Source organism: Branchiostoma lanceolatum, chromosome 4 (genome assembly GCF_035083965.1).
Source record: "Branchiostoma lanceolatum isolate klBraLanc5 chromosome 4, klBraLanc5.hap2, whole genome shotgun sequence".
Lineage (NCBI taxonomy): Eukaryota > Metazoa > Chordata > Leptocardii > Amphioxiformes > Branchiostomatidae > Branchiostoma > Branchiostoma lanceolatum.
This window is the reverse complement of record NC_089725.1, coordinates 32,050,474-32,077,590: the sequence shown is the minus strand read 5'-3', so window position 1 is coordinate 32,077,590 and position 27,117 is coordinate 32,050,474. Positions and strand designations below refer to the sequence as shown.

Below are 27,117 nucleotides of genomic sequence, written 5' to 3'. Positions count from 1 at the left end.
GTTCTCGACGGCTTCGCGATAGAGACAGCAGTAGGCGCGTTTGGTAAACAGTCAGTTGGTTTAGCGATGAAGAACAAGTTGCAATCCCGACTGTTTGATCCGCCTTTCTGATAACGAGGACATCCTTATGGCAACTGCCCGGTCATCGTTAAGGCAGTGGAACGAGGGATGTTTCAACTGTAGCGATGTGAAAATACAGTAGTAGAGTCAGACCTGCCTTCTTGTAAGCGAACCGTTCGGGAGCCTGCCGTCCAGTCCAAAGTCTTCACCCCCTCAGGCCGCCTTAGTGAGCGGTAAACGGAAAATAATGACCGATTTACGGCGTGCGCTCACCACGTCCGCCGACCTTTGACATTTAGTGCAAAAACCATCAGAAAGGCGGTGGCAAAAGAAGGTTTGCTTAAGGCATGGCGCGCCTTGTTAAGTCCTTGATTAATGTGATGCTTGTAGAAAGGGACTATTGCGGGATCTGTTTGCTGAATGCCCCGTGTGTACATTTTTCAATCTGCCCGATTACGTGAATAGGCTCCTCAAGGACTATTTATGGAGAGCACTCGCGGTTGCCATGGCCACGATGCTTTAGAAATACACGGCTTGACGATGGGAGAAAGACTTTCGTGTAGTCACAAGTGTTCTCGTCGCACGCCCTTGAAATGGAAACATTTTAGTGTGCTGTGCGCAGTGCGAGTAATCGCTGGGGCACACTGTCAGTCGGTTTAGTGATGAACAACGAGTGGTAATCTAGACTGTGCGAACCGTTTTTCTGTCAACGAGGAACGATACCTGGAAGCCGAAAATAAATAAAGAGGGACTCAACTCCAGAGGCAAGTTGTTCTGCAGATGATATTTTTCTGAATCCAAAAACATAACTGTATTAGCAAGGCAGCAGCTGCATCACTCAGCATCAATGTTGTGATTACCCCTGGCTCCCAGAGCGTTTGGCCCCCTAGCGACTTTACCTCAAATAGATCATAGACTGGCGAAAACCGCTGAATTTAGATTGGCGAGATCCGCTTAATTGAGCGAAATGTGTATTAAGAAAGAACAAATTTGAAGCCTATTGCTCCATCAACATCTTTGACAAATGAAGTATTGCCTTACAACAGCGAACAAGACAGCGCCATTCTTACGCTAAACAAGAGTCTTTTTGTCTTTCGTTCATCAAACAGTTTTGTGCTTGGGAGCGTCTCTGACGTAAATCAAATACGTCATGAATACGTCAGAGGGACGAAATGAGATAAGGATATACCACCAATGAGCTGACGCCTTTTGGAACGACTTCTATTTTCACCAATGAATAGGTAATTGTCCCGACCGGTGACGCACAAAATGACCAGGAACCAGACGTCTGCTTGGAGATCACACGGTAACGCGTTGTCACGAATCACGTCACAGTCGAGAGAACCACGTGACCATGGAAGTGCCAGGGACCTGAGATAGATCACCAGGACTATGATAACCTTTGAACCTTACCGTCATTTACTAACGTCGTCACAAAGTCGTCCTGACAGGAGCCGGGCCCCATGTTGTTGTAGTAGTTGGATCCGGGTCCTTAGTAACGTGTGATGTTTTCATGTTTGGCGTTATTCCTATAACACACAAAGTTTCCGCCAATTTGTTGCGCTACGTCATGTGTTAGAAGAGTTATTTTTCTTCAGTTTGAGGAGTATAGTGTTTTGCTTTTGTAGCTGTTGACTGGAGTCGACTGTTTTGTAGGCACGAGAACAACAACAACTAATGCGAGTAAACAAACTATACCACCCAATGAATTTCCGTGCTTTAGGGACACGTAAGTTTTAGATTCTGTTGTTTTTCCAGTGTTTTTACGCCATTTTTACTTATCTGAACTGCACGCAATCTTTCGAACATTTCTCTCTCCTTCAGAATACTCCCTCCTTTCCTCTTATCACTATATTTTGAAGAGATTTGGGCGCAACCCCCCCCCCCCCCCCCGACAATTAAAACTACCTATGTGACTATATCATTGATAAGAATAACGTACAGTCAAACCTGTACAAGTGACTACTTTTACATAACGCCTGGCCAATGTTAGTGGTCCCTTAGATATTGTTCCTTTTGCCACAAGCATTAGCAATCATGTCTGTAGTGACCGCCTGTCCACATAGACCGGATTTTATCGGTCCCGTGTGCGGTCTTTGTTGGGCAGTTTTGACTGTGGTAACGCCGTGGTTAGTACTAGTTATCTTCGCCGAGTACTTGTACTCGGAGAGGATTATGTTTTCGGTTGAAAAATCTGTTGGGTGGGTCTGAATGTATGTCAGGAGCATAACTCAAGAAAACTTCAATGAATCTTTATGATTTTTGGTAGGTGTGTAGTGGTTGTGTAAAGGAAGGTCAAGTTCGAAAATGGTTTACCTTGCGTTTTTCAATAGTACTGCAGCGGACTTAGCATTTTTTGTGTTTGTATGTAGGCAAAAAAAGTGACGGAAACGTTGATGGATCTTCATGATTTTTTGCAGGTGTGTAGATGTTGTGAAAACGGAGGTCAAGTTCAAAAATGGTTCTCCTGGCACTTTCCGTCGGTACTGCAGCGGGCTTTGTGTGGATGTGAATTTTCTTGTGGACAACATAACTCAAGAAGCTGTTGATGGATCCTTATGATATTTAGTGGATGGGTAGGATTTACCGAAAGGAAGGTCAAGTTCGATAATGGGTCTTCTAGCGGGTACCAAAGGTACTGCAGCAGAGCTTCAAAATTTAGGGGCATATTTTCTGAAAGTGCTATGGTCATGATTTTTGTGTGGTAGATAGTTCATGCCACAGAAAGTAAGTTCTGTAAATTTTGGCCCCCTAGCGGCTTGTTAAGAACCGCAGTGGGTGTTTTTGTTTTGACATTCGGACATGAATAACTTGAGAATGGGTCGACAGATCGTCGTGATGTTTGGTATGTACAGAGCTTGGATGGTGCTTTACATAATCAATGACTAATTATGCAAATAAGGAGCTAATTTGCATAATTAATAAGGAAAGTTTGTTAACCCACTGCCTTTCGATGGGAGATGGGACAGTGTCAGGTCATGTAAACAGATGCATAAACGTACATGTAGGTCAAATAAATAAACTATTCTCCAAGCAGAGGTGTGGGTCCTGCTGGTTTTTGACGCGTTCAGTTTAAGCATTTTTGTTCAACACGGTTGGCGACATAACGAAATAGGGACAAAATAGAAAGCCTGACTAGAAACACCTCAAAACGTGCCAGATTTATTCTATTCATATGTATTGACTGTACTATTTCATCATCACTTTCAACTTTCAACACTGCCATATCGAACCTTTGTGGCCCATATAATATCAACATACTCATATTTTTTTCATGACCAGTTATAACATATATCAGCACACTCTACACATATACTAGTCCTGTACCACCAAATGATTTTTAACCCTATCTTAACTGGACTCATTCGCCCAATCATAACGTCCAAATGGTATGGTGCATGATCAAATATGCAGGGGGTGATAGGCACGTAAATATAAATCACTTTCCGTAATAAGCCTTGATTATTTGGCGAAGATAATGTGTTTGTGGAACTCTAGTTAATATTGTATTAAGGTAAACAGAAAAAGCCACGCAAAGAACATCCACTCAAAACTTTATTACAATGTTCAGGACGGTCATAAGGCCGGCATTGTCGTCACCATCGGATAATATTTGTGCGCACCATATAAAATTTTTATTATAACAGAGCATCAGTCTATTATATACTAGTATAGCAGTAAACATAACAAAGTCTTGTATTGATAAATCAGAATCAAGTAGGTACATCGCTTAGACAGTACTTAAAACTAGGACAAGCATAAAAAAGACTCAAAAAAGGAACTGGCAGCTAAAACAAATAAACAAATATGAACTGTGACAAGTGTTAAGTACACAAGATAGGCAGCTGCATACATATATACACGAAATGAGCTAGACATCCACAGACGCTGTCAAAGAGGTGGACTTGGTGCGGAAGTATCTGGGAAAGCCGGGGTTGGGAAGGGCAGGTTTGAGCCTCGGATCGAACTCGTACGGCCCAAACCTCTCGGCGAAGTCCTCCAGGTCGTTCCCCCAGTCATCCTCGTCACTGCTCTGGTCGTACCCGAGCCCGATGCCCTCGTCACTCGGCACCGACTCGGTGCGCTCCTGTCTTCGGCAGAAATCTGGTGACGCGCCGAGGGTGGAGTCTGCCGGCTCCGATGCCGGGTACCGACTGTATCTCTCCTCCTCTGCTGTCCTGTCTCCTACCTGGTGAGACAGATGCGACGTAGACGGCCATTGGCTGTCCACCGGAAGTTCCTCCGGGTTGTCGAAGAACGCGCTGTTGTACGGGGTCTCTCCCTCCTCGTCCGAGCTCGGCACGGGCGAGTCTGTATCACCCTCCGCCTCCACCAGCTGCAGCAGACCCAGACCGACGCTGCTGCTGGCGCTCTGGCTGTGATTCCGCTTCCCAAACCTGTCCAGCAGAGACCTTAGGGACGCCAGGGACCCGGACTTACGCAGGGGGTACTTGGGTGGGGGCGGGAGTAGAACCTCGTCAAACCCCGATGAAAGTCGTTTTCTCGTAGGTCCGTCTGTGCTCAAATAAGTAGACGTCATCAAATGGGTTGAGTCGCTTGCCGAACATTCCACGCTCTTCTCGTTCATGAAAGCCTCGGCTTCCGCGGAGACCAGATCGTCCGAGTCGCTCCTGCTCCTGGCCATGGATTCGGCGAGGTACTCCGCCAGCGTCAGGTACGAGGAGCCCAGATGGCTAACGTGTTCGCTGGTGCTTATGGGCACGTATTTCCTTGAACACTGCGTAATGGCGATGCTTTTGTCCATACCGTTGCTCGCCAACCCGTTCGGTTTTCCCTCCCCGGTGGAGTTGACACTTTCGAGCGCGCCGGGGATCGGGTTGGCCTGCGTGTAGAACCCCCTGCTGATGGCCGGCACGTACCGCCCGTTCCGAAGCTCCATGTAGTTCGGCGGCTGCCACCCGGCGGCCACCTCCGTCACCTCCGTCACGCTGCCCGCGGTGTTGCTCCGCACGCGCCCGCCCGACGACCCGTCGCAGCCGCGGCACCAGGACAGGCACGGCAGTAAGGTCTTCACGATTACCTTGAAGTCCCTCCTGAAGCGGTCGCTCATAAGAATGTAGATGAGAGGGTTGACGAGCGAGTTCAGGTAGCCCAGGAGGTAGAGGATGAGGTACCCGGTGAAGAAGTTGTTCCTGGCGAGGACGAACTCGCTGGGCTGAGGGGTGAAGAGGTAGGTGATGCTGACCATATGCAGGGGAGTCCAGGCCACCACAAAAGCCACCACCACCGCGACCACCATCAGCGTTACCTGGGGAACGGGGAGAGAACAATAGCGGCGGGTAAGTCAGGTGGCGGGGTTTCTTTGAAAAAGGGTTAACAACGGGCACCTGGGAGGAACGACCAGGCGTGTAATGACTCCTTAAAGAGGGTTACTTTGGGGGCGACGTGGAGAGGATGGAATTCCTTTTACAGAGGCAGTTGGGAGGGAGAAGGAGGAGGAAATCATTATTGGCTGCCCGGTGACAAACAGCGCTGAGTACCTTCACCTTTGTCTTGGTTTGCATGACACTCGACCTCCCCCCCCTCACACACACGTACACAAACACACACACACACACACACACACACACACACACACACACACACACACACTCGCGCAACTAGACTCAACACACAAGCATACACACAAAAAACACAGGTTAAGGCCTATCTTAAGAGACGACAAAGTTTCCTTCAGAAAACAACAAAGAAACAAAACCAAGGAGCTTGAAGGAAAGTTTGAAAGACCTGTTGGGTCCAAAGTCCAAATACCAGACTTTTTCGGGTAAGACGGACCGAATGCTGAAAGTAGTTTTTACCAGACCTCCTGGGCCAGTTGAATACGTTGTTGAAACTGGATGCGAAATAGGGTTAGCCGGAAGGGTGACTGAAATTGCATTTGAGAATAAATTAACTCGACCGTAGACTAATAGTATCAGCCGTCTTAAGAATTATCCCTTTTTTGTGTCCGATTTCTACAACTTTAGCATCTGGTAGAGTATGATGGAAGCACAAGCCCCATGCCGGGGGGGGGGGGGGGCATGCATTGACTACCCTAGCCTCCTTTGCAGGCCTTCTGGGTGGTGCCGGTGTATTTTTTGAGTGGAGGGGGGGGGGGGCGCTGATAAGCGCTTTTCAACATATTGGGAGGTTTTTTTACAGGCGGCAAAACGATTTCTCCAGCAAAAGAACCTGGCCCCGATATGTAGAAAATCGCGAATCAACCCCCCAAAATAAACACCGGCACCGCCTAAAAGGCTTGCAAAGGAGGCGTGACTACCGTACCTTCCGCCTGTTGATCTCGCTCCTGGTGACGGTGCCGCGGGGCGCGACCGGCTTCTGCAGCTTCATGAGGCGCCACAGCACCAGGCCGCACGTCACGGCGATGAACAGCATCGGAACCGTGTGCATCACCAGCAGCTGCGGGGGACAGAAGAGAGGTGTTCAAAAATCTGTTTTTCCTAGAACTATCGTAGAGTGGAAGTAGAGTGCCACCAAGTACAGTAACGATTGCTCATTTGAAGTACGGTGTCAAATACCGCACCGGAATCACGGCGATGAACAGCATCGTCACCGTGTGCATCACCAGCAGCTGCGGGGGAGAGGAGAGAGGGTCTGGTCACCTAGTGTTTAAAAAAACTTTTTTTCCCTAGAACTATTGTAGAGTGGAACTCGTTGCCACTAAATACAGTAACGATTGCTCATTTGTCAAATACCGCACCAGACCACGCAACTACTCTTTAAAAGTCGTCAGCGCCAGCCGACTATAAATGCTGAAAAGTCGGGAGCAAACTCGTGGGAAGGTCGTGAGTGTGTGACAGGAGCTTCACTGCTAGTAACCACAGCAGGCGCTTTGTACAGTCTGCTGGGGCGAAGCGTACAAAAGAAATCTCTTTACTTTGTTTTTTCTAGACAAGTGCAGTCATGTAACGTAACGTAATGGCTTAAAGTTATTCCCAAGGACTGCTATCTCTTCAAGTTAGATGAAGGTCAGATGGAAGACAACTACGTCACACCTAATTTTCAAATTTGGTTCTGCTACGTTACAGCTATAAACCTTGCCCTCACAGCTAAACCTTGCCCGTATTTGGTGGTGGGGAGGGGGGCAGTATTCACCGTGATGGTCTGTACGGCCATATGGAACTTCCCGGCCGTGACGGGGTCGAACACTAGGCTTAAAGTTCTTCCCAAGGACTGCTATCTTCTAACGTCACACCTAACGTCCATATTTGGTTCTGCTACGTCACAGCTAAACCCTGCCCATATTTGGTGGTGGGGAGGGGGGCAGTATTCACCGTACGGCCATATGGAACTTCCCGGCCGTGACGGGGTCGAACACACCAGGCTTAAAGTTATTCCCAAGGACTGCTATCTTCTAGCGTCACACCTAACGTCAATATTTGGTTATGCTACGTCACACCTAACCCTGCCCATATTTGGTGGTGGGGAGGGGGGCAGTAGTTACCGTGATGGTCTGCACGGCCATGTGGAACTTCCCGGCCGTCACGGGGTCGAACACACCAGGCTTAAAGTTATTCCCAAGGACTGCTATCTTCTAGCGTCACACCTAACGTCAATATTTGGTTATGCTACGTCACACCTAACCCTGCCCATATTTGGTGGTGGGGAGGGGGGCAGTAGTTACCGTGATGGTCTGCACGGCCATGTGGAACTTCCCGGCCGTCACGGGGTCGAACACCAGGTAGAAGCCGTCCAGACACCTGGCCCGGTTCAGCTGCCCCAGGTCGCTGTAGAAGCACGCCACGCTCACCTGGTGGGGAGGAGGTACTGTGTCATGATCAGTTATACACCTGTCACTTCAAGCGAGACAGAACGATACTTAATAATCTCCAGGCAGATTTGGTCCTCATCTCAAAGTCTGTACGTCTTGTACGTCTTTAAGTTTTTCATCTGCATGTTTTCTGCATGTATTAGTTTACAGTTATGGTTGGTTGGGCTAGCGATAGGGGCCATCCAACTGTTTAAAGATTAGATAAATAAATAGTTTAAGTTATGGTTAGTGTTAGTATGAGTTATACTGACCTCGGCAGGCACCAGCCATGGAGAAAGGACCACCATGGGTACCAGCCAGATGGCGATGATGGTGGGGTTAGTGATAGGTTATGGCTGGGTTAGTGATAGGTTAAGGTTAGTGTAGAATATGAGTTATACTTACCTCAGCAGGCACCAGCCATGGAGACAGGACCACCATGGGTACCAGCCAGATGGCGATGATGGTGTTCCGGACCCGGTTGACGGGGAAGATCCGGCTGTTGGCCAGGTTACGCAGCGGCTGGACGATGGCGTAAAACCTGACAGAGACGACAGAAAAAATGCAACAATAAAGGAACTTCAAAAGTAACTTGATGGGGATATACCAAGAAGAATGTCCAATTGTTCAAAAATAAAAACTTGAAGAAAAACAAAAGGTTCCTACGAGGCTCGAACTCGTGACCTTCTGCGTGTAAAGCAGACGTGATAACCACTACACCAAGGAACGGTACGCAAGCAATCCTCAATGGTGAAGCTCTACGTCTCATTATAGATTGCAACCAAACAGTGCGTGTGAACCCTAACGTTTACAAAGTACTTGCTGGTGGGTTGATGCGTGAAAGAGGGAGGAAGAATGGAGGAAAGGAAGGTACAAAACAAAGGAACAAGAAAGGAAAACATTTGAGGAAATCTCAGAAAACTAGGAAGGACCAAGCTTGGAGCTCAAGATATCCGACAAGGACAAATGGGGACTCACAAGGTAATAGTTACTCAAGCAACTGGGAAAAAAAACTTGGAAAAGGCCAACTTGGGCAACTCCGGCATGTACATGCTGAACCAATAGATAGAAATAAATAAACCTCAGAATTGACATGTTAATGGGGTGAAGACAATTTAAGGATGGCTCAAACGGGGACTCACCTTTCTAAGGAGATGGCCACCAAGGTGAAGACGCTTGCGGAGACGCAGACCGGCTGCATGTAGTTGGCGATGGTGCAGAGCGGCCGGCTGAGCAGCGCGGGGTCTCCGGCGAACGTCACCAGCGTCAGCGGCACCACCACAGACGACACCTTTGTTATCGAAACAAATAACAATGTGACGTCGATGAAGGTTAGACATCCAGGCAATAGGACAGGCCAAAATACAGTTACTCAATCAACTGGGTAAGATTTCACAATTCTATTCAGGATGCGTCTCCAACTAGACATACACACAAACAAGTGGGTACAAAAGAATTAATCTACGTGTAAGTATATGATTCTACATGTACTTTTAAGGTCTAAAGATTTGATTTACGGTTATGTTTCAGCCACTATGTCCATCTTACTTATGTTGGATTTCACTAACTGAGCTAATATTTTAGTCACGTGTGACAGAATACTTAATTTGATTCTTTTTAATTATTTCATTACATTTGCTCTGTGGTAGATAGTTTGGTGGCCAACATACAAGCTTTCTAAGCTTCTCACCTCCCTTGGAGAGTTGAGTTATTATCTTACTATCTTTTTTGCTGATTGTGTTTTATTTTGTGCAAAATAAGATCATGTTAATTCCATTATATGTATGTCATCTTCTGGGAGCCCCAAAACTGTTTGGCAACAAAAGGGGGGCTTCATTATGAAATCTAAGTAGTCAGAAAGGTTGAAAAAATGGTATACCGAATGATGAATTCTTCCTTTTTGTTCTTTCGCAGCTTCTTCTTTGACTTTGGCACTAACTTCGGCATTCTACGACATAAGTATTTGTTTTCCGATTTTTGTGTGCACATATTTGCTCATTTTGCAGCTGATTTGTTTGATGTATAGTATGGTCGAAAACTGGAAACGCGCGCATCAATTTTCGTTATTTTCATCCATGTCAGATCGAACTGATATGGACTAAACAATAACACCACATTCCACTAAGACGGCGACCTCGTAGTGACTCACTGCGACCTAACAATTGACAGAGTGCAGAACGAATTTTATTGATGAAAACGAATCTTTTTATGCATTGTGTTTTTGGCGACGCCTCAGGGGCGAGCCTAATAGTATACTTTACGCCCGCTTTATGAGAATTCCCAGAATTGTACAGGCATGCGTGGAATGTGTTTGCGCGTGCGTAGTGGCAACATATGAGTATTCCCTTGGGAATTTGTTTTGAAGTTGCCTTTCCCTTATTTTGTTTATTATTTCAGTCAACCTTGTTATTTTGCATGATTATGGCTATACAAATCCAATATATGTCGTCGCAAGGTCTTAGTGCGATCGCCGTCTAGTGGAATGAGGGGGAGGGGGAGGGGCAAATCAAAGAAAAGGTATCTACCAGCAGGTCTGAGACGGCCAGGTTGGCGATGAAGTAGTGCGCGGCGTTGTGCAGCAGGCGGTTCCGCCGGATGGTCCAGCACACGAACGCGTTCCCGCACATCCCCAGCAGCATCACTATGATGTACAGGACGATAAACAGGATCCGCACGCCCTCCACCTGCAGCCAAGATTGGTAATTAAGAATGTTAATTAAGACTAATTAAGACTATTAATCAAGCACGCCCTCAACCTGGAGCCAATATTGTTGATTAAGACCAGTTTTAATTAGTATCAAGAAGGCGGGTTGTATAAGCCATATATATGCCAATTACCTCTTTGTATATGTGTTTTTTTTTTCATGAAAAACGGGGGTATAGCATTATTCTGACTGCTAGTGTGTGCGTACGTTTACTGCGGAAAATCTAGAAGGATTACGATGATATTCAGAACGTGGGTATGCGTTGTGAACCTGACGGTCAGGGTTGATTTTTAGCCTCCTGATGACCGATATTTGAACTGCAGCAGGACTTCTGGTTTTTGTATATTTGGTCCTGGACATGCTGTGGTCTTGGTGGCTGATAGGTGTTGGCGTAAGGAAAAAATGGTGTAGGTTTGGGCCCCCTAGTTATAATATGTAATTTCTTGATGTGCAAATAAACAAGCGAACAAAGAAAGAAGCAAACGAACCTGTGTCCAATCCGAGTGGTTGAAGTTCAGATCTGCCTGTCCGCCGCAGGGTCGCGTTGGGCTGGCAGTAGCATTGCCGACAAGAAAGGATGTGTAATTAATATGACTCGGGGTCGGAGACAACGTTGCGTTCATGGCTCCCTCTTGCACGGTCGGAATGGCGAGACCGTTGGCGGCTGTGACAGGCTTGGCTGTCTGCTCTCCTCTCTCCTCTACTCTCCTCACATCTGCACAGTCATGGTGAAATCCAGGTTTGGGTCATGGTGCTCATCAGGAAGTGTCTGCCCTCTGGTCATGGGGGTATTCTCTGGCGGGACTCTGGAGGGGAAATAGACAATCGTGGTGGCAAAAGGTTTCCTGGTGGTTGGACGGGGAACAGATAGTCTCAAAAAAATATCAACGACTAAGGTAAAATTATTTACCAGATGCATTGACCGAAAAAATGTCAGTCCGTTATTTTGTTCAAAATAGCGAGCAAAGTAATAATGACTGCCTTCTCTGATCTTCTCAGGCCAATTATTCACCTTATTCGGCCAACTTCTACAATTTTATCAGCAACCAGGAGAGCCGATCGAGACTGCCGTCTGTCGCTGTTTGCTCTTTCCAGATCCTACTCATATATAACGCAACATTTATAACCTATGCCTATTGACACGTGGTTCACGCTCCGATACTGGTGTTTGCTGATGATGACTGGCCATATTTCATTAAAAAAGAACTACGTTATGGCAAGGCTTCAGGAATTCTGCATACTTGGGTGACAATCCAAGCACTTGCATTCCTGATCTCAAGTTAAAGGTAGATTCTTACCCAAGACGGACATGCATGTATTTGTTCAATTTCCTTTTACATACAATTTCCGTTTAACTGTACTCATTTAACAGACCGGTTGTTATTAATCGTTCCCGATTGCTCTGAATGTATGTTCATAAGATGAATAAATACATTAATAGTGAACACTTCCAGAAGAATTGCCTTAATTAATACAATGTCTCGGTCGCCGGGAAGAGATGACGTCGTCGTCAGGGCGCCGGTGGGAATGTGCACACATGCTGCCGGCGTCGCCTGGGTGACGTCAGCTCTTCACCGACTCGCCGGCGGCTTGTCTCCAAGCAGATGTTAGGTCCTGCTCATTTTCCACGTGTTTAATCTTTGCAGCGTTTTTTTAGTTCCTGTCACATAAAGCCGACCATGACCTTCTACGGACCATGGTGGGGAGTTCGTAACCAAGGTCATCTGTCGTCGGGAGTTATTTGGCGAGGTTACTACTAGTATTTGAACGTCATCCGCGCCAATCGACAATGAATGTTGACAAATCAAAGTTTGGATAGTCATATTCTTGGATACGAGTACATGGATACCTTATTTAGTCCATATCATATTCCGCTCGGATGCGATCAGAGGAATGGACTGGAACTAGAAATAGGAAGGATTCCATCCCAGCGCCGGCCTTGGTTGGGGAGCGGTCGGGAGCAAAGTCGTGGAAAGGTCGTGGATATGGCCCTTGACAAGGGCCTAAAATGGAACAAGGGCCGAGCCCGCCTCCACAAGTGGGTCAACACTAGACAGGTGTACAAAACGTTGCAAATCAAACACACGCGCAAAACGACCTAACATCTGCTTGGAGATATAGTCTATACACTATAGTCTTTACCACTGGGTTACTGGATTACTGTACACTTTAGAGACGTACAAAACGTTGAAAAGATAGAGCGACGACCCAACATCTGCTTGGAGATCGCGAAGGGGCGACGGACGTTGCGAATTGTAACGTTGCGCCGCAAGAGCGCAAATATTTGCCGCTACAAGTAGAGAGTTTGATCCGAGCATCAACAAAGCCGTGGCAGGTGGATTTCGCGCCATAACAAAGTCGGAAAAGTGCCCCGAGAGGGCAGACCTCTACTAAGTCGGCGGCACACAGCTGGGAAACACAAGATCGCACCCACAAGGCCGCGAGCTCAAAGGCACATTTTCGGTAGCCTCCATAGCAGGCTCTCCGAGGCCTTTTGGGGGCTTATAATACACTTTTGCTGATGATTTCGTTCGGTACTGGGTCGTTTGTGCAGCCTCTAGGGGCCAAATGGTTACGGGCTGGCTGCACAAACGACCCAGAGCAAATAGAAGTCATCAGCAAAAGTGTAGTATAAGACCCCCCCCCCCCCAAGGCCCCAGAGAGCCTGCTATGGAGGCTACATTTTTGGCCGGAACTTGAAGCGGCCGGCCTCCTCTCGGTCACCGCAGGAGATCTGCCGATATTCACAGGTCATCGAGCTACGTCCAAAGTGACAGGGTAGATTTTCAGGCGAAAAATACGCTTGTTTGTTTGTTTGCGGCATTTTTCAATGATTCCTGGGGGGTTCAACCCCATACATAGTAATACATAGTAATAATAAAACTGTCAAATAATAACAAATAATACGCTCGATTCTTTGGACGATTTTGAAAGTAGGTAACATTCCGGTGATCTACAAATTCAACCGAAGGTGATGCCGGCTTCAAGCCAGCTTCATTCAACGAAATTGATCATGAGTTGATCATTCATTAGGTGGGGGATACTGGCACACTTTAGCTCTATCTTGTTTGTATCTATATATTCGTTTTTGTTCAGCGGCGCTGGCAAAATCAGTGGTACAACTTGAATGCAACGTCACTTTGTCCTCGTCTTTCTGTTATTTTGAATGGAAAATAAATAAAAAAGTCAGCTTCAAGGCATATGAACCTGTGTAACATGTAGGGACGGATGAAGCTGAAATGTGGCCTCAACATCGTTGGGTTCCATGTCGCATTATTGTTAATGTTTATTCTTTTGATTAGAACTGGCTCTGACGGGTAACTGAGAAGGGAGGTATGGCAGAAATGGTCCATGATTGGACATCAGGACCTTTGGATATGGCCGTAAATATCTATAAAAGTGCGTCTAAATGTATAGAATATCATCGGTTACAAGCTTAGCCACATTCTAGCTTTAGTCCTAAGGCTCCTAACCTTGGTTATAGCATATCGTACTTTACTCCGTTACTATGACGACATGGTTTGATAGGTATGTTACCAACCATACACGGATCCGCTATACTCCAAGCCACAGCGTTACCATTTATGAGCCTGACAGTAGATTTACCAGCTCTTGTACAATTTACATGTCTTCATCGTTCAGGAATTTTGTTCACTTACACTAACTTTGTATTTCATCTAGAAAGGAAAGTAATCTCGATCCAGTTTTAGCTCACTGAAGAGCTAATCTTCCACTGGTCGTGACAGAGAAGAAGACAGACGCTATGTACAGTATTTACAGGTTCTTGTACCGGGGAAATTCCCCTAGCTCTTTTCGAATAGCACAATGAACAGTGGACCACGAAATTCCCCTAGCTCTTTTCGAATAGCACAATGAACAGTGGACCACGGCTTAACGTCCCGTCCTAAGGACTGCGATCTTTTCCGGTAGCGTGCATGTCGGGTGAGCAACACAGCCGGGATCGAACCCCCGGCTTCTAGTTCCAGAGGCAAGATCGCTAACCACTGGACTACGCACGCTACCAATTTTCTAGACAATGTCTAGACAAGAAGACAGTCCAACTACCTCAATGTTATGAACAGAAATGAACAAAGCTGTTCTCTGTGCAGACGTTGAAAATACTCCGCTGTGCCCTTTCTTTGAAAAGGACCTTCACGCGAAGTAAATCTAGTATACAGTTCAGAACAACGTCGATAAAGGGACTAGTATTTAGCATACACTAACCTTACTTGTACAACACAATCCCGGGTGCTTATGTTGTCGTGTACGATACGAATTAATGACGCTTAATCAAAGATATTTGTCCCGTAGTTCAACACGACGACAAGGACCCGTTGTTAAAAAACGGTCATTTCCTCTTCCGACATAAACTAGAATCGCCCAGAATCGTCCAGGTGCCCAGTTTACCTCTGTTGCTTCCCTCAGAAGCTGTCACAAAAACATAATATTGCCTTTAAGGCACTCACCTCGTTTCGTCGTGAGCGGTTTTCGTGAGGACTTGCAAGTCGACGTTCTTCGAAGCAAATTCCAACGCGGCACTGCTCTCTAGGTACGGCAAAGTTAGTAAAGTTCGCTCGAGGGTTTTCTGTGGTTTTACAGCCGACTATCCAAACAGCTAATGCGCTTTCCACTCGTGTTAGACCCCGGTCACGAATAAGCCACTCGGCAGTTTTATGACAGTTGGTCGCGGATGTGTCGCGCGAACTTCCGCTGTTTTTTGATGGAGAAGGTTGTGGTAGTAGATCCTTCTCGGCCGTCGGTTCTGTCACGTAAAGTCGTACGACAGAACGATAAGTCGTACGACAAGTGTGCCTGCACCTATCCTGAGTGCGTTGGCGGCGGCTCTGTGACTGGGGAGGGCCGGTTGCCTTGCCTAGCGCCGCGCGCCCGGCGAGTAGCACGGGAAGGTGCAGCCATCAATCACCGTAAACCTGACAAGGCTGTTTGATCTGCCAGGTAATTTCTGAGTGGCGCGGCGATTGGTGTAAGGAGAGAGTTGTGGGAGGTAAACATGCTCGCGTTGTGTGCCTGCGGCGTTTCTGTGTGGCGGAATCGCACCGTTCAATAGGCGACGTTTCGGACACACAACGGTCGGAGAGGGCGAGGGGAGATTCATGATTTCGGTAAACAAGGCAAGGGTGGAGCGGAGGTGCATTCTGTCGTAGTCATCCCGAATTTTGATAAGAAGTCATCATGGCCTGTTTAGATCTTGTCTCTGGTCAGCCCCTCAGAGCTCGGGGTCTCAAATCGTCTTGGGTCACAGTTGGGTGGCAAGAGTTTAAGAATCAAGCTACAAGTGCGTCGACTAAGTAGGAAAGTATAAACAAAGACTTTTGTTTTAAAACTTGAAGAACTCGCTGCCATTGACGGTAACGCTTTTGTACATGTGTGCCGTTTCAGGACCTTTGAACCTCCAAATCCTCTGTAGTTCAGGTGGCTCATCCCTGCCCGGTCTCTGAGGCATGGCCGGGTCTGTGCGAGGTTTTCTGGGATTTCAAGGTTTGTTTCGCCCACAAAGAGTCCCTACTATGTCTCTTCTAAGATTAAAAGACTATCTAAAATTGTATTCTCTTTATTTGCATATCAATTCATATTTCGTGGTTAAAACCTGCTGTTCGATAAATCTTGCTCAGAGTCACTGACAAAAAGTAGTGGATGCTACTTGAAACGTCTGACCGTTTCCAAAGGCAAAATCATATACAGTTGCTTGAGTAACTGTTATTTGGCGTATCGTATTACCTGGATGTCTAACCTAACACTACTAGGTGCATAAATGTGAAAATTATGTGAATTTTCGGCAAAATTTGAAGAAAATGTGATAAAATGTGATATAATGTTAAAAATTTTGAGGTCCAACAGCATTACATTTTTTCACATAAATTGACAGATAACTACATAAAATAACATTCAGGTCACATTTCTGTAGAGCGACACTGAAATGTGAAAAAATGTTATTATTTTGCGTCACATTATTTCACATTCACCCTAAAAGATCTAGAAAAATCACATTTTCAAATGTGAAAATATGTTATATAAATGTGAAGTTGGCTGTTCACCCATTATGTGAAGTTATGTGACTACCAGTGCATTTTTCCGCCGCCTATGTTTATGTGATTTTATGTGAAACGTGCTCTCGGTGAAAATGTGAAATAATGTTATATCAAATCACATTTTATAAAATGTGACTTCATGTGGAATTTATGTGAAATGCGGTCTGCTGCAAAATGTTAAAAGATGTGAAAACAGCTAGCAAGCCGAGAAATGTGAAATTTATGTGATGTTCAAAAAAAGCGAAATGTGAAAAAATGTGATATGCGAATCACATTAATTTCACATTTTTAAAATGTGAAATTAATGTGAATTGCCTTACACAAGATTTGAAGACATTTGAATTGACAGAATATGTAAAAGGTAAGTGTAGTTATTTTTTTCCCAACGTTTATATATGACGTCTATACTGTATTTAACTACACATTCCCGATACCACAAGCCCCCCCCCCCCCCCCCCGCGTTTAAACACATGTAGCCTTTCTTTCAAAGTATGGTAATTAACCATCATTAAACGGTGACATTCGAAAGCGAGCTATAAGGTAGAGTTTTCTCCACCTCACTTTTCTTCGTCGATCAAGCTAATTATTTAAGAGATATGCTCGCAAAAGATGCGTTGCAAACGATATAACGCTTTGCGCTGTGACTTGACTAAAATTTAGCATTCAGACAACAATTGACAGAAGGTGTGCCACTGTTCAGTTGTTGATTAACTACTTTACAAGTGAAAGCACCTAATGTCACGCCCCATTCACACTTTGACAGCAACGCCCAGCCCCTCGCCTTCATGTCCCACCATAGATTTTAAGAGAGTGAAGAAGGGCCTGATCTTTTTTAAACTCCTCGGCCAAATTTGAAAAGACAGTCTGTGTAAAAGATTCAATGTAAGCATTATGGCCGACATGAAGTAGATGACTAAGATGTTTCAAACTCTCACAGTTTTTTGGAGAACCTAATTAATGAGTAACCAAGTCAATCTTTGCATCTTATATCTTATTAAGATACGTTCGGTTTCTGAAGCAAACATGATTACGATCTACAAATGCAAGAAACGCACTAGCGTATGTTCCCATTTTGCGAGTTCACAATAGATACTGTTTATTAGACACTGACATTCAAAGCTCCTGCCATCAAAATAGAGAAATTGTTTATTTCTTTGAAAGGCTAACGCCTGTTTTGCAAATCCTTGCCGCGCTTCTTGTACATAATATATTATGCAGCTCTATTGTAACGCGCTCATTCAAAGCCGACTCTTTGATATTCATATAAAGCTCCTTTTTTTGCGAAGGTGTGAAATGGTGGAATTTCACACATGTTGGACCTTTCACAGATAAAACTCCCATGTGCCAAAGCAGGGATAAAGTGAGACTGTCTCAATAAAGACACGTACAGAATTTACGTTGCTTTTTTTTGTTTCAATATGGTCTATGCACATATCTATATATTTGCTTAAAATCCCCATATCACCCTTCCCTGGTATTTGGACTGTCTTCATAACTACCGATTTCCCCTGAATTAGCTACAAATTAGTCACCGCCACTTTTAATGCTACTAAAACCTTGATCAAAAAAACTACAAAAAGAAAAGCTATAAATTTCACACAATTCATGAAAAACTATTACGTAGTCTTTTAATGTAAAACCATTGGTTCCGTGTTGTTTTCTTCACCATAGAACCTACGATACCCCTTAAATGCATGTTGTAATATGACAAGATATATAGCATCCTAGTGATTCATTTTGAGTAACGGGCGTTTTGTGGAGCATTCGAGAAGAAAACTTCTAGATAGAAAGTTACACAGCGCCCGCGGTTTAAAGAGTTTGAATGCAATCACGGACACACTATTGTAAATCGTCTCGTATTGAAAAGTCGATGGATCCGTGTTGTTTTCTGGTGTTTAGAAAACACCGTGGTCAGTTAAAAAGACTTGTTGTAACGTCACAAGATACATAGAGCTCTAGCATAAGATCATAGACTACGGGCCACTTGTACAGCATTTGGAAAATGGCATCCGGACAGACATATATACAGCGCGGCTTTCGTGCACGTCAAATAAAACGTGTGTTGGGCAGTCTTGGATTAGAAAATTTATAGTTCCGTGTTGTTTTCTAGATCTACGAACCTTCGACTGCCTCAAAAATGCATGTTGTTATACGACAAGATATACAGCATCCTAGTAATTTATTATGAGTAACGGGCGTTTTGCGGAAGATTTGAAAAAAAAAAAATTTCTAAATAGAAAGGTACACAGTGCGGTTTAAAGAGTTTGAATGCGCTCACGGACACACTATTGTAAATCGTCTCGTATTGAAAAGTTGATGGTTCCGTGTTATTTTCTGGTGTAAGGAGCACTGTAGGAAGTCGAAAAGACTTGTTGTAACGTCACAAGATGCATAGCATTCTAGTATAAGATCATAGGCTACGGGCCACTTGTACAGCGTTTGGAAAATTGCATCCGGGGAGAAATATACACAGCGAGGATTACGTACAACTCAAATAAAACGTGTGTTGGGTAGTCTTGGATTAGAAAATTAGTAGTTTCGTCTTGTTTTCTAGACCGTCGAACCTTTGACGCCCCTAAAATGCATGTTATTATACGACAAGATATACAGCATCCTAGTAATTCAATTTGAGTAACGGGTGTTTTGTGGAGGATTCGAGAGAAAACTTCTAAATAGAAAGTTACACAGCGCCCGCGGTTTAAAGAGTTTGATGCGCTCACGGAAACGTACGCTATTGTAAATCGTCTCGTATCGAAAAATTAATTGTTCCGTGTTGTTTTCTGGTGTTAAGAAAACTGTAGGAAGTTAAAAAGACTTGTTGTAACGTCACAAGATACCTAGAATTCTAGTATAAGATCAAAGGCTACGGGCCACTTGTACAGCATTTGGAAAATTGGATCCGGGCAGAAATATACACAGCGAGGATTTCGTGCACGTCAAATAAAACGTGTGTTGGGTAGTCTTGGATTAGAAAATTAGTAGTTTCGAGTTGTTTTCTAGACCGTCAAACATTTGACACCCCTGAAATGCATGTTATTATACGACAACATATACAGTATCCTAGTAATTCAATTTGAGTAACGTGTGTTTTGTGGTGGATTCGAGAGAAAAACTTCTAAATAGAAAGTTACACAGCGCGCGCGGTTTAAAGAGTTTGAATGCGCTCACGGACACGTAGGCTATGGTAAATCGTCTCGTATCGAAAAGTTGATGGTTCCGTGATGTTTTCTGGTCTTTAGAACACTGTAGGAAGTTGAAAAGACTTGTTGTAACGTCACAAGATACCTAGAATTCTAGTTTAAGATCAAAGGCTACGGGCCACTTGTACAGCATTTGGAAAATTGGATCCGGGCAGAAATATACACAGCGAGGATTTCGTGCACGTCAAATAAAACGTGTGTTGGGTAGTCTTGGATTAGAAAATTAGTAGTTTCGAGTTGTTTTCTAGACCGTCAAACATTTGACACCCCTGAAATGCATGTTATTATACGACAACATATACAGCATCCTAGTAATTCAATTTGAGTAACGTGTGTTTTGTGGTGGATTCGAGAGAAAAACTTCTAAATAGAAAGTTACACAGCGCGCGCGGTTTAAAGAGTTTGAATGCGCTCACGGACACGTACGCTATTGTTAATCGTCTCGTATCGAAAAGTTGATGTTTTCTGGTCTTTAGAACACTGTAGGAAGTTGAAAAGACTTGTTGTAACGTCACAAAATACCTAGAATTCTAGTTTAAGATCAAAGGCTACGGGCCACTTGTACAGCATTTGGAAAATTGGATCCGGGCAGAAATATACACAGCGAGGATTTCGTGCACGTCAAATAAAACGTGTGTTGGGTAGTCTTGGATTAGAAAATTAGTAGTTTCGAGTTGTTTTCTAGACCGTCAAACATTTGACACCCCTGAAATGCATGTTATTATACGACAACATATACAGCATCCTAGTAATTCAATTTGAGTAACGTGTGTTTTGTGGTGGATTCGAGAGAAAAACTTCTAAATAGAAAGTTACACAGCGCGCGCGGTTTAAAGAGTTTGAATGCGCTCACGGACACGTACGCTATTGTAAATCGTCTCGTATCGAAAAGTTGATGTTTTCTGGTCTTTAGAACACTGTAGGAAGTTGAAAAGACTTGTTGTAACGTCACAAAATACCTAGAATTCTAGTTTAAGATCAAAGGCTACGGGCCACTTGTACAGCATTTGGAAAATTGGATCAGGGCAGAAATATACACAGCGAGGATTTCGTGCACGTCAAATAAAACGTGTGTTGGGTAGTCTTGGATTAGAAAATTAGTAGTTTCGAGTTGTTTTCTAGACCGTAAAACCTTTGACACCCCTGAAATGCATGTTGTTATACGTCAAGAGATACAGCATCCTAGTAATTCAATTTGAGTAACGGGTGTTTTGTGGTGGATTCGAGAGAAAAACTTCTAAACAGAAAGTTACACAGCGCGCGCGGTTTAAAGAGTTTGAATGCGCTCACGGACACGTACGCTATTGTAAATCGCCTCGTATCGATAAGTTGATGGTTCCGTGTTGTTTCCTGGTGTCAAGAACACTGTAGGAAGTTGAAAAGACTTGTTGTAACGTCACAAGATACCTAGAATTCTAGTTTAAGATCAAAGGCTACGCGCCACTTGTACAGCATTTGGAAAATTGGATCCGGGGAGAAATATACACAGCGAGGATTTTGTACACGTCAAATAAAACGTGTGTTGGGTAGTCTTGGATTAGAAAATTAGTAGTTTCGTCTTGTTTTCTAGACCGTCGAACCTTTGACACCCCTAAAATGCATGTTGTTATACGACAACATATACAGCATCCTAGTAATTCAATTTGAGTAACGGATGTTTCGTGGTGGATTCGAGAGAAAAACTTCTAGATAGAAAGTTACACAGCGCGCACGGTTTGAAGAGTTTGAATGCGCTCACGGACACATACGCTATTGTAAATCGCCTCGTATCGATAAGTTGATGGTTCCGTGTTGTTTTCTGGTGTCAAGAACACTGTAGGAAGTTAAAAAGACTTGTTGTAACGTCACAAGATACCTAGAATTCTAGTATAAGATCAAAGGCTACGGGCCACTTGTACAGCATTTGGAAAATTGGATCCGGGCAGAAATATACACAGCGAGGATTTCGTGCACGTCAAATAAAACGTGTGTTGGGTAGTCTTGGATTAGAAAATTAGTAGTTTCGAGTTGTTTTCTAGACCGTCAAACATTTGACACCCCTGAAATGCATGTTATTATACGACAACATATACGGCATCCTAGTAATTCAATTTGAGTAACGTGTGTTTTGTGGTGGATTCGAGAGAAAAACTTCTAAATAGAAAGTTACACAGCGCGCGCGGTTTAAAGAGTTTGAATGCGCTCACGGACACGTACGCTATTGTAAATCGTCTCGTATCGAAAAGTTGATGTTTTCTGGTCTTTAGAACACTGTAGGAAGTTGAAAAGACTTGTTGTAACGTCACAAAATACCTAGAATTCTAGTTTAAGATCAAAGGCTACGGGCCACTTGTACAGCATTTGGAAAATTGGATCCGGGCAGAAATATACACAGCGAGGATTTCGTGCACGTCAAATAAAACATGTGTTGGGTAGTCTTGGATTAGAAAATTAGTAGTTTCGAGTTGTTTTCTAGACCGTCAAACCTTTGACACCCCTGAAATGCATGTTGTTATACGTCAAGAGATACAGCATCCTAGTAATTCAATTTGAGTAACGGGTGTTTTGTGGTGGATTCGAGAGAAAAACTTCTAAACAGAAAGTTACACAGCGCGCGCGGTTTAAAGAGTTTGAATGCGCTCACGGACACGTACGCTATTGTAAATCGCCTCGTATCGATAAGTTGATGGTTCCGTGTTGTTTCCTGGTGTCAAGAACACTGTAGGAAGTTGAAAAGACTTGTTGTAACGTCACAAGATACCTAGAATTCTAGTTTAAGATCAAAGGCTACGCGCCACTTGTACAGCATTTGGAAAATTGGATCCGGGGAGAAATATACGCAGCGAGGATTTTGTACACGTCAAATAAAACGTGTGTTGGGTAGTCTTGGATTAGAAAATTAGTAGTTTCGTCTTGTTTTCTAGACCGTCGAACCTTTGACACCCCTAAAATGCATGTTGTTATACGACAACATATACAGCATCCTAGTAATTCAATTTGAGTAACGGATGTTTTGTGGTGGATTCGAGAGAAAAACTTCTAGATAGAAAGTTACACAGCGCGCACGGTTTGAAGAGTTTGAATGCGCTCACGGACACATACGCTATTGTAAATCGCCTCGTATCGATAAGTTGATGGTTCCGTGTTGTTTTCTGGTGTCAAGAACACTGTAGGAAGTTAAAAAGACTTGTTGTAACGTCACAAGATACCTAGAATTCTAGTATAAGATCAAAGGCTACGGGCCACTTGTACAGCATTTGGAAAATTGGATCCGGGCAGAAATATACACAGCGAGGATTTCGTGCACGTCAAATAAAACGTGTGTTGGGTAGTCTTGGATTAGAAAATTAGTAGTTTCGAGTTGTTTTCTAGACCGTCAAACATTTGACACCCCTGAAATGCATGTTATTATACGACAACATATACAGCATCCTAGTAATTCAATTTGAGTAACGTGTGTTTTGTGGTGGATTCGAGAGAAAAACTTCTAAATAGAAAGTTACACAGCGCGCGCGGTTTAAAGAGTTTGAATGCGCTCACGGACACGTACGCTATTGTAAATCGTCTCGTATCGAAAAGTTGATGGTTCCGTGATGTTTTCTGGTCTTTAAAACACTGTAGGAAGTTGAAAAGACTTGTTGTAACGTCACAAGATACCTAGAATTCTAGTTTAAGATCAAAGGCTACGGGCCACTTGTACAGCATTTGGAAAATTGGATCCGGGCAGAAATATACACAGCGAGGATTTCGTGCACGTCAAATAAAACGTGTGTTGGGTAGTCTTGGATTAGAAAATTAGTAGTTTCGAGTTGTTTTCTAGACCGTCAAACATTTGACACCCCTGAAATGCATGTAGTAATACGTCAAGATATACAGCATCCTAGTAATTCAATTTGAATAACGGGTGTTTTGTGGAGGATTCGAGAGAATAACTTCTAAATTGAAAGTTACACAGCGCGCACGGTTTAAAGAGTTTGAATGCGCTCACAGACACACAATTGTAAATCGTCTCGTATTTATAAGTTGATGGTTTCGTTTTGTTTTTTGGTGTCAGGAACACTGTAGGAAGAGAGAAAGATATATTGTGAAGTCACAAGATATCTGGGATTCTAGTATGAGGTCATAGGCTGCTGTTGACTTGTAGAGCGTTAGACCATTTTCATTCGGGAAGATATATACACAGCGCGGATTTCGCACACGTCATGTAAAAACATCTGTTTGGCAGTCTTGGATGAGAAAATTACTAGTTCCGTGTTGTTTTCTAAACCTGAGAATCTTCGCCCCCCTGAAAATGTATGTTACAATATGACAAGATATACAGCATCCTAGTAATACATTTTGAGTAATGGGTGTTTTGTGGAGGGTTTGAAAAATACTTCAAAATAGAAAGTACAAATACACGCCCTGATAGACCTTTCTAAATCGTCTCGTATTGAAAAGTTGGTGTTTTTTTGGGTTTTTTTCTTAAGTTAAGGACATTGTAAGAAGTTGGATAGAGGTGTTTAACTTCAGAACATATGTGAGATTCTCGTATGATTCCTTGGGCTCGTTGCATTTTAGATCTCAAGTCAAGGGACCATTAATCCGGAATCCGGTCTACCGTGTATTGGCCGGGATCTCTTCGGGACAGAAGGGTTTACCGCCCCCGGGGTAATATCATGGCACCCGATAGTAATTTTACGTGGTAGGTGTTCATTTTTTCCCCGCTTATCGTTACGACCGATTACATTTCTACCACGTAATACACTGTTGCCAAAGATAACCTGTGCCGTAACGGCAGAAAGCTCAGTCTTCCCGAAAGAAAGCTTGGCCGAACATAGCCCGGCCTATAGCTAATGACGACACGCCAGACTGGATGGTAGGTTAGGAATTTCGAAGTCATACAGCAGCGGAAATGTTTACCGCATCCACCCGTGAGCTCACTTAACACATACTTGATAATGATATTATAATGTAAATATTACCAGAGATTACTTCTGATAGCATTTACAAGATCAAACGTCGGTAGATGCTGGAGACGAAAGGGGTGCTGCATTAGCTCCTGATGCTCGCGAATGATTGATTGATTGATTGATTAATTGCATTAATATCTATTTCTTATTGATAAATATATAGATGATTACTACATCAACACAGTATTTACTGTTAACCTTGGAGAACTCGTGGAAAATAAAAGCTGTTGCCTGTTGGGCATTTTTTCACATAAAATCACATAATCAGCTAGGACACCGGCAAATGTGAAATTATGTGAAACATTATCACATAAAATCACATTCCCAGGATTCTGTGAAAAAATGTGATTTGAATTTCACATAATTTCACATTTGACTCTTTGCCGTTTGCGGAAGAAAACCTTTTCACATTTCTTCACATTTTTTCAAATTTCAGATTCACATTTTTTTGGGTCACGTTTTAGGGTTGTGCGATTTCACATAATGGATTCACATTTCTTAAAGGGTCACATTTTTTCACATAAGATAACATTTCGCGATTCACATTTTGAAAAAAAATCACATTTTGGGTTTCACATATTTATGGTCGGATTCACATTATGTCACATTTTCTTGGAATTTTGCAGCAAATTCACATAATTTTCACATTAATGCACCTAGTAGTGTAAATTGACGTACCATCTCTCTTGTTTCAGAGGATTCTTTCCTTGTCAAATAGGAAAACAGCTCACCCGACGAGTCTGCGAGATTTAAAAGACATTATCGGCAGCAACACGCCGACGTTGTCTTGGTCACTGCCCGATTCTTAGAGGTCGCAGGTCACCGAGCCCCGTCCAAAGTATAGGTTAGATTGTTAGGCGAAAATACGCTTCATCGATGTAGGTGTTATAACTAAAATGAAATGACTAGACAGGTAAACGAAATATATCAGACTACAAAGGTTCGACCTAGGTAAGACCTTACACATCGATCGCCCTATAAGCTAACTTCCACTCCTAACCTGTACTTGAATCCGGCCCTATGTGATGATCTCTTTGTCATAATTGTTTATATTCATGTCACGGTTGTGCTGTTATAACAAGACCGATAAAGGAAAGATATCCGACTATAAAGGTTCAACCTTATCGGACCCTTCATACATGTATAACGACACGACTAAACCGCTCTAATTGAACTCTACCTTGACGTTGCCGTGATTCAATTTGATACAGTTGTTGATATTTATGATCCTGTTGCGGTATTAAAACTAGATAGACGAAAGATATCAGACTACAGAGGCACGGCCTAGGTATGGCCATGAACTACACCTGAACCCTGCCTTGATGTTGCCGTGATATCTTTTGTACAATTTTTGATATTTACGACCGTGCCGCGGAGTCATCACCCCCGGGAGGTTCGGGTAATACTTCCCATAAACCATCGCACAAAGCCGCATGACAAGCTTTCCGTGAGACGCACGAATCAAGGAAAAGGGGAAGTGATCTCGGACCAGTTTACCTCAAATGAACTCAGAACAGAAGAGCTCCTCTTCCACTGGTCGCGAGAGAAGACTAAAACGCTACATACAGTATTTTTGCAGGTTCATTGTACCAGGAGAATTCCCCTAGCTCTTTTCGACAAGCTAAGTGCAATGAAAAATGGACCACGAATAAAGACTGTGACGCTTTCCCGTGCGTGCATGTCGTTTTTTTTTTATGAGAGTATCATTTAAAGCGCATTAGCGTTTACGACGTGGTACATAAGAATGCTTTTAAGTAGGGCGAGGGCACTGAACTCTAAAGCACTTAATACCGTACCTTAAGTTTTTCCAAGGCGGTTATGTAATACAGGATGGTTGTACATTCGTTCTCTAACGTCTGCATTGTATTGATTGAAGACAGACGAAGCAAAGACAAAGTTGACGTGTTTACAGGTATCGATACATCTACTATTTCCACAAAATAATTTAATGTCTTCACCTCGGCATACAAAAGACATCAGTTATAGTACACTCAAGCTAACCGTTGTATGAACAGTCCCAACAGGATGGAGCCACGATTGGGAGGTTTAATTAGACTGTGGCACAGGTCTAGGTTTGAAAATCAGCTGATAAAGAAATATTTTTTTCTGAAATAGGCGTTTCGCAGTTGGTAGAGTTATATTAAATGCTAATAGATGGGCATCGAGATAAATCCGGTTCTCGTTCATTTGGTGTAATTGCGCATGGCGACCCGAATGTATGGTCGCCTGGTACGTTGTAAGAAAATTCGATTGGCATTAGCATTTGCTGACGAACTCCTAACATCGTTTTATCAGCTGGTTACCAACCTTTACAGATCACAAAATCCCTTTTGTTAACATATAAGAATGTTATACTTATGTTGAGTGGTTTGTATTAACATCAGTTCTTCGCTGTGCATG

The 27,117-nt window shown here is 43.6% G+C and overlaps 1 protein-coding gene and 1 non-coding gene across 2 annotated transcripts; both read right to left on the bottom strand.

The window, feature by feature from the left end:
- Positions 1-3,931: 3,931 nt before the first annotated feature.
- On the bottom strand, positions 3,932-11,981 carry LOC136432075 (neuropeptide FF receptor 1-like). Its single transcript, XM_066423094.1, has 7 exons — positions 11,025-11,981; positions 10,357-10,515; positions 8,974-9,122; positions 8,237-8,372; positions 7,706-7,831; positions 6,346-6,480; positions 3,932-5,329 (listed from the first exon to the last, which is right to left on the bottom strand). The coding sequence occupies exons 1-7, from the start codon at positions 11,157-11,159 to the stop codon at positions 3,932-3,934; spliced, it is 2,238 nt and encodes a 745-aa protein (XP_066279191.1). The 5' UTR covers positions 11,160-11,981.
- Trnav-uac (transfer RNA valine (anticodon UAC)) lies at positions 8,488-8,560 on the bottom strand. The gene has a single exon. It is a non-coding gene; the product is annotated as a tRNA-Val (tRNA).
- Positions 11,982-27,117: the final 15,136 nt, after the last annotated feature.

What these genes read in the sequence shown, in the direction of transcription:
- LOC136432075 (XM_066423094.1), bottom strand. Translation starts at nt 11,159, where the DNA reads ATGAACGCAACGTTGTCTCCGACCCCGAGTCATATTAATTACACATCC. An exon ending in ACCACTCGGATTGGACACAG is followed by an intron (nt 10,516 to 11,024) that starts GTTCGTTTGCTT and finishes TCTTGGCTGCAG; the next exon opens with GTGGAGGGCGTGCGGATCCT. An exon ending in GTGGCCATCTCCTTAGAAAG is followed by an intron (nt 8,373 to 8,973) that starts GTGAGTCCCCGT and finishes CGTCTCTGTCAG; the next exon opens with GTTTTACGCCATCGTCCAGC.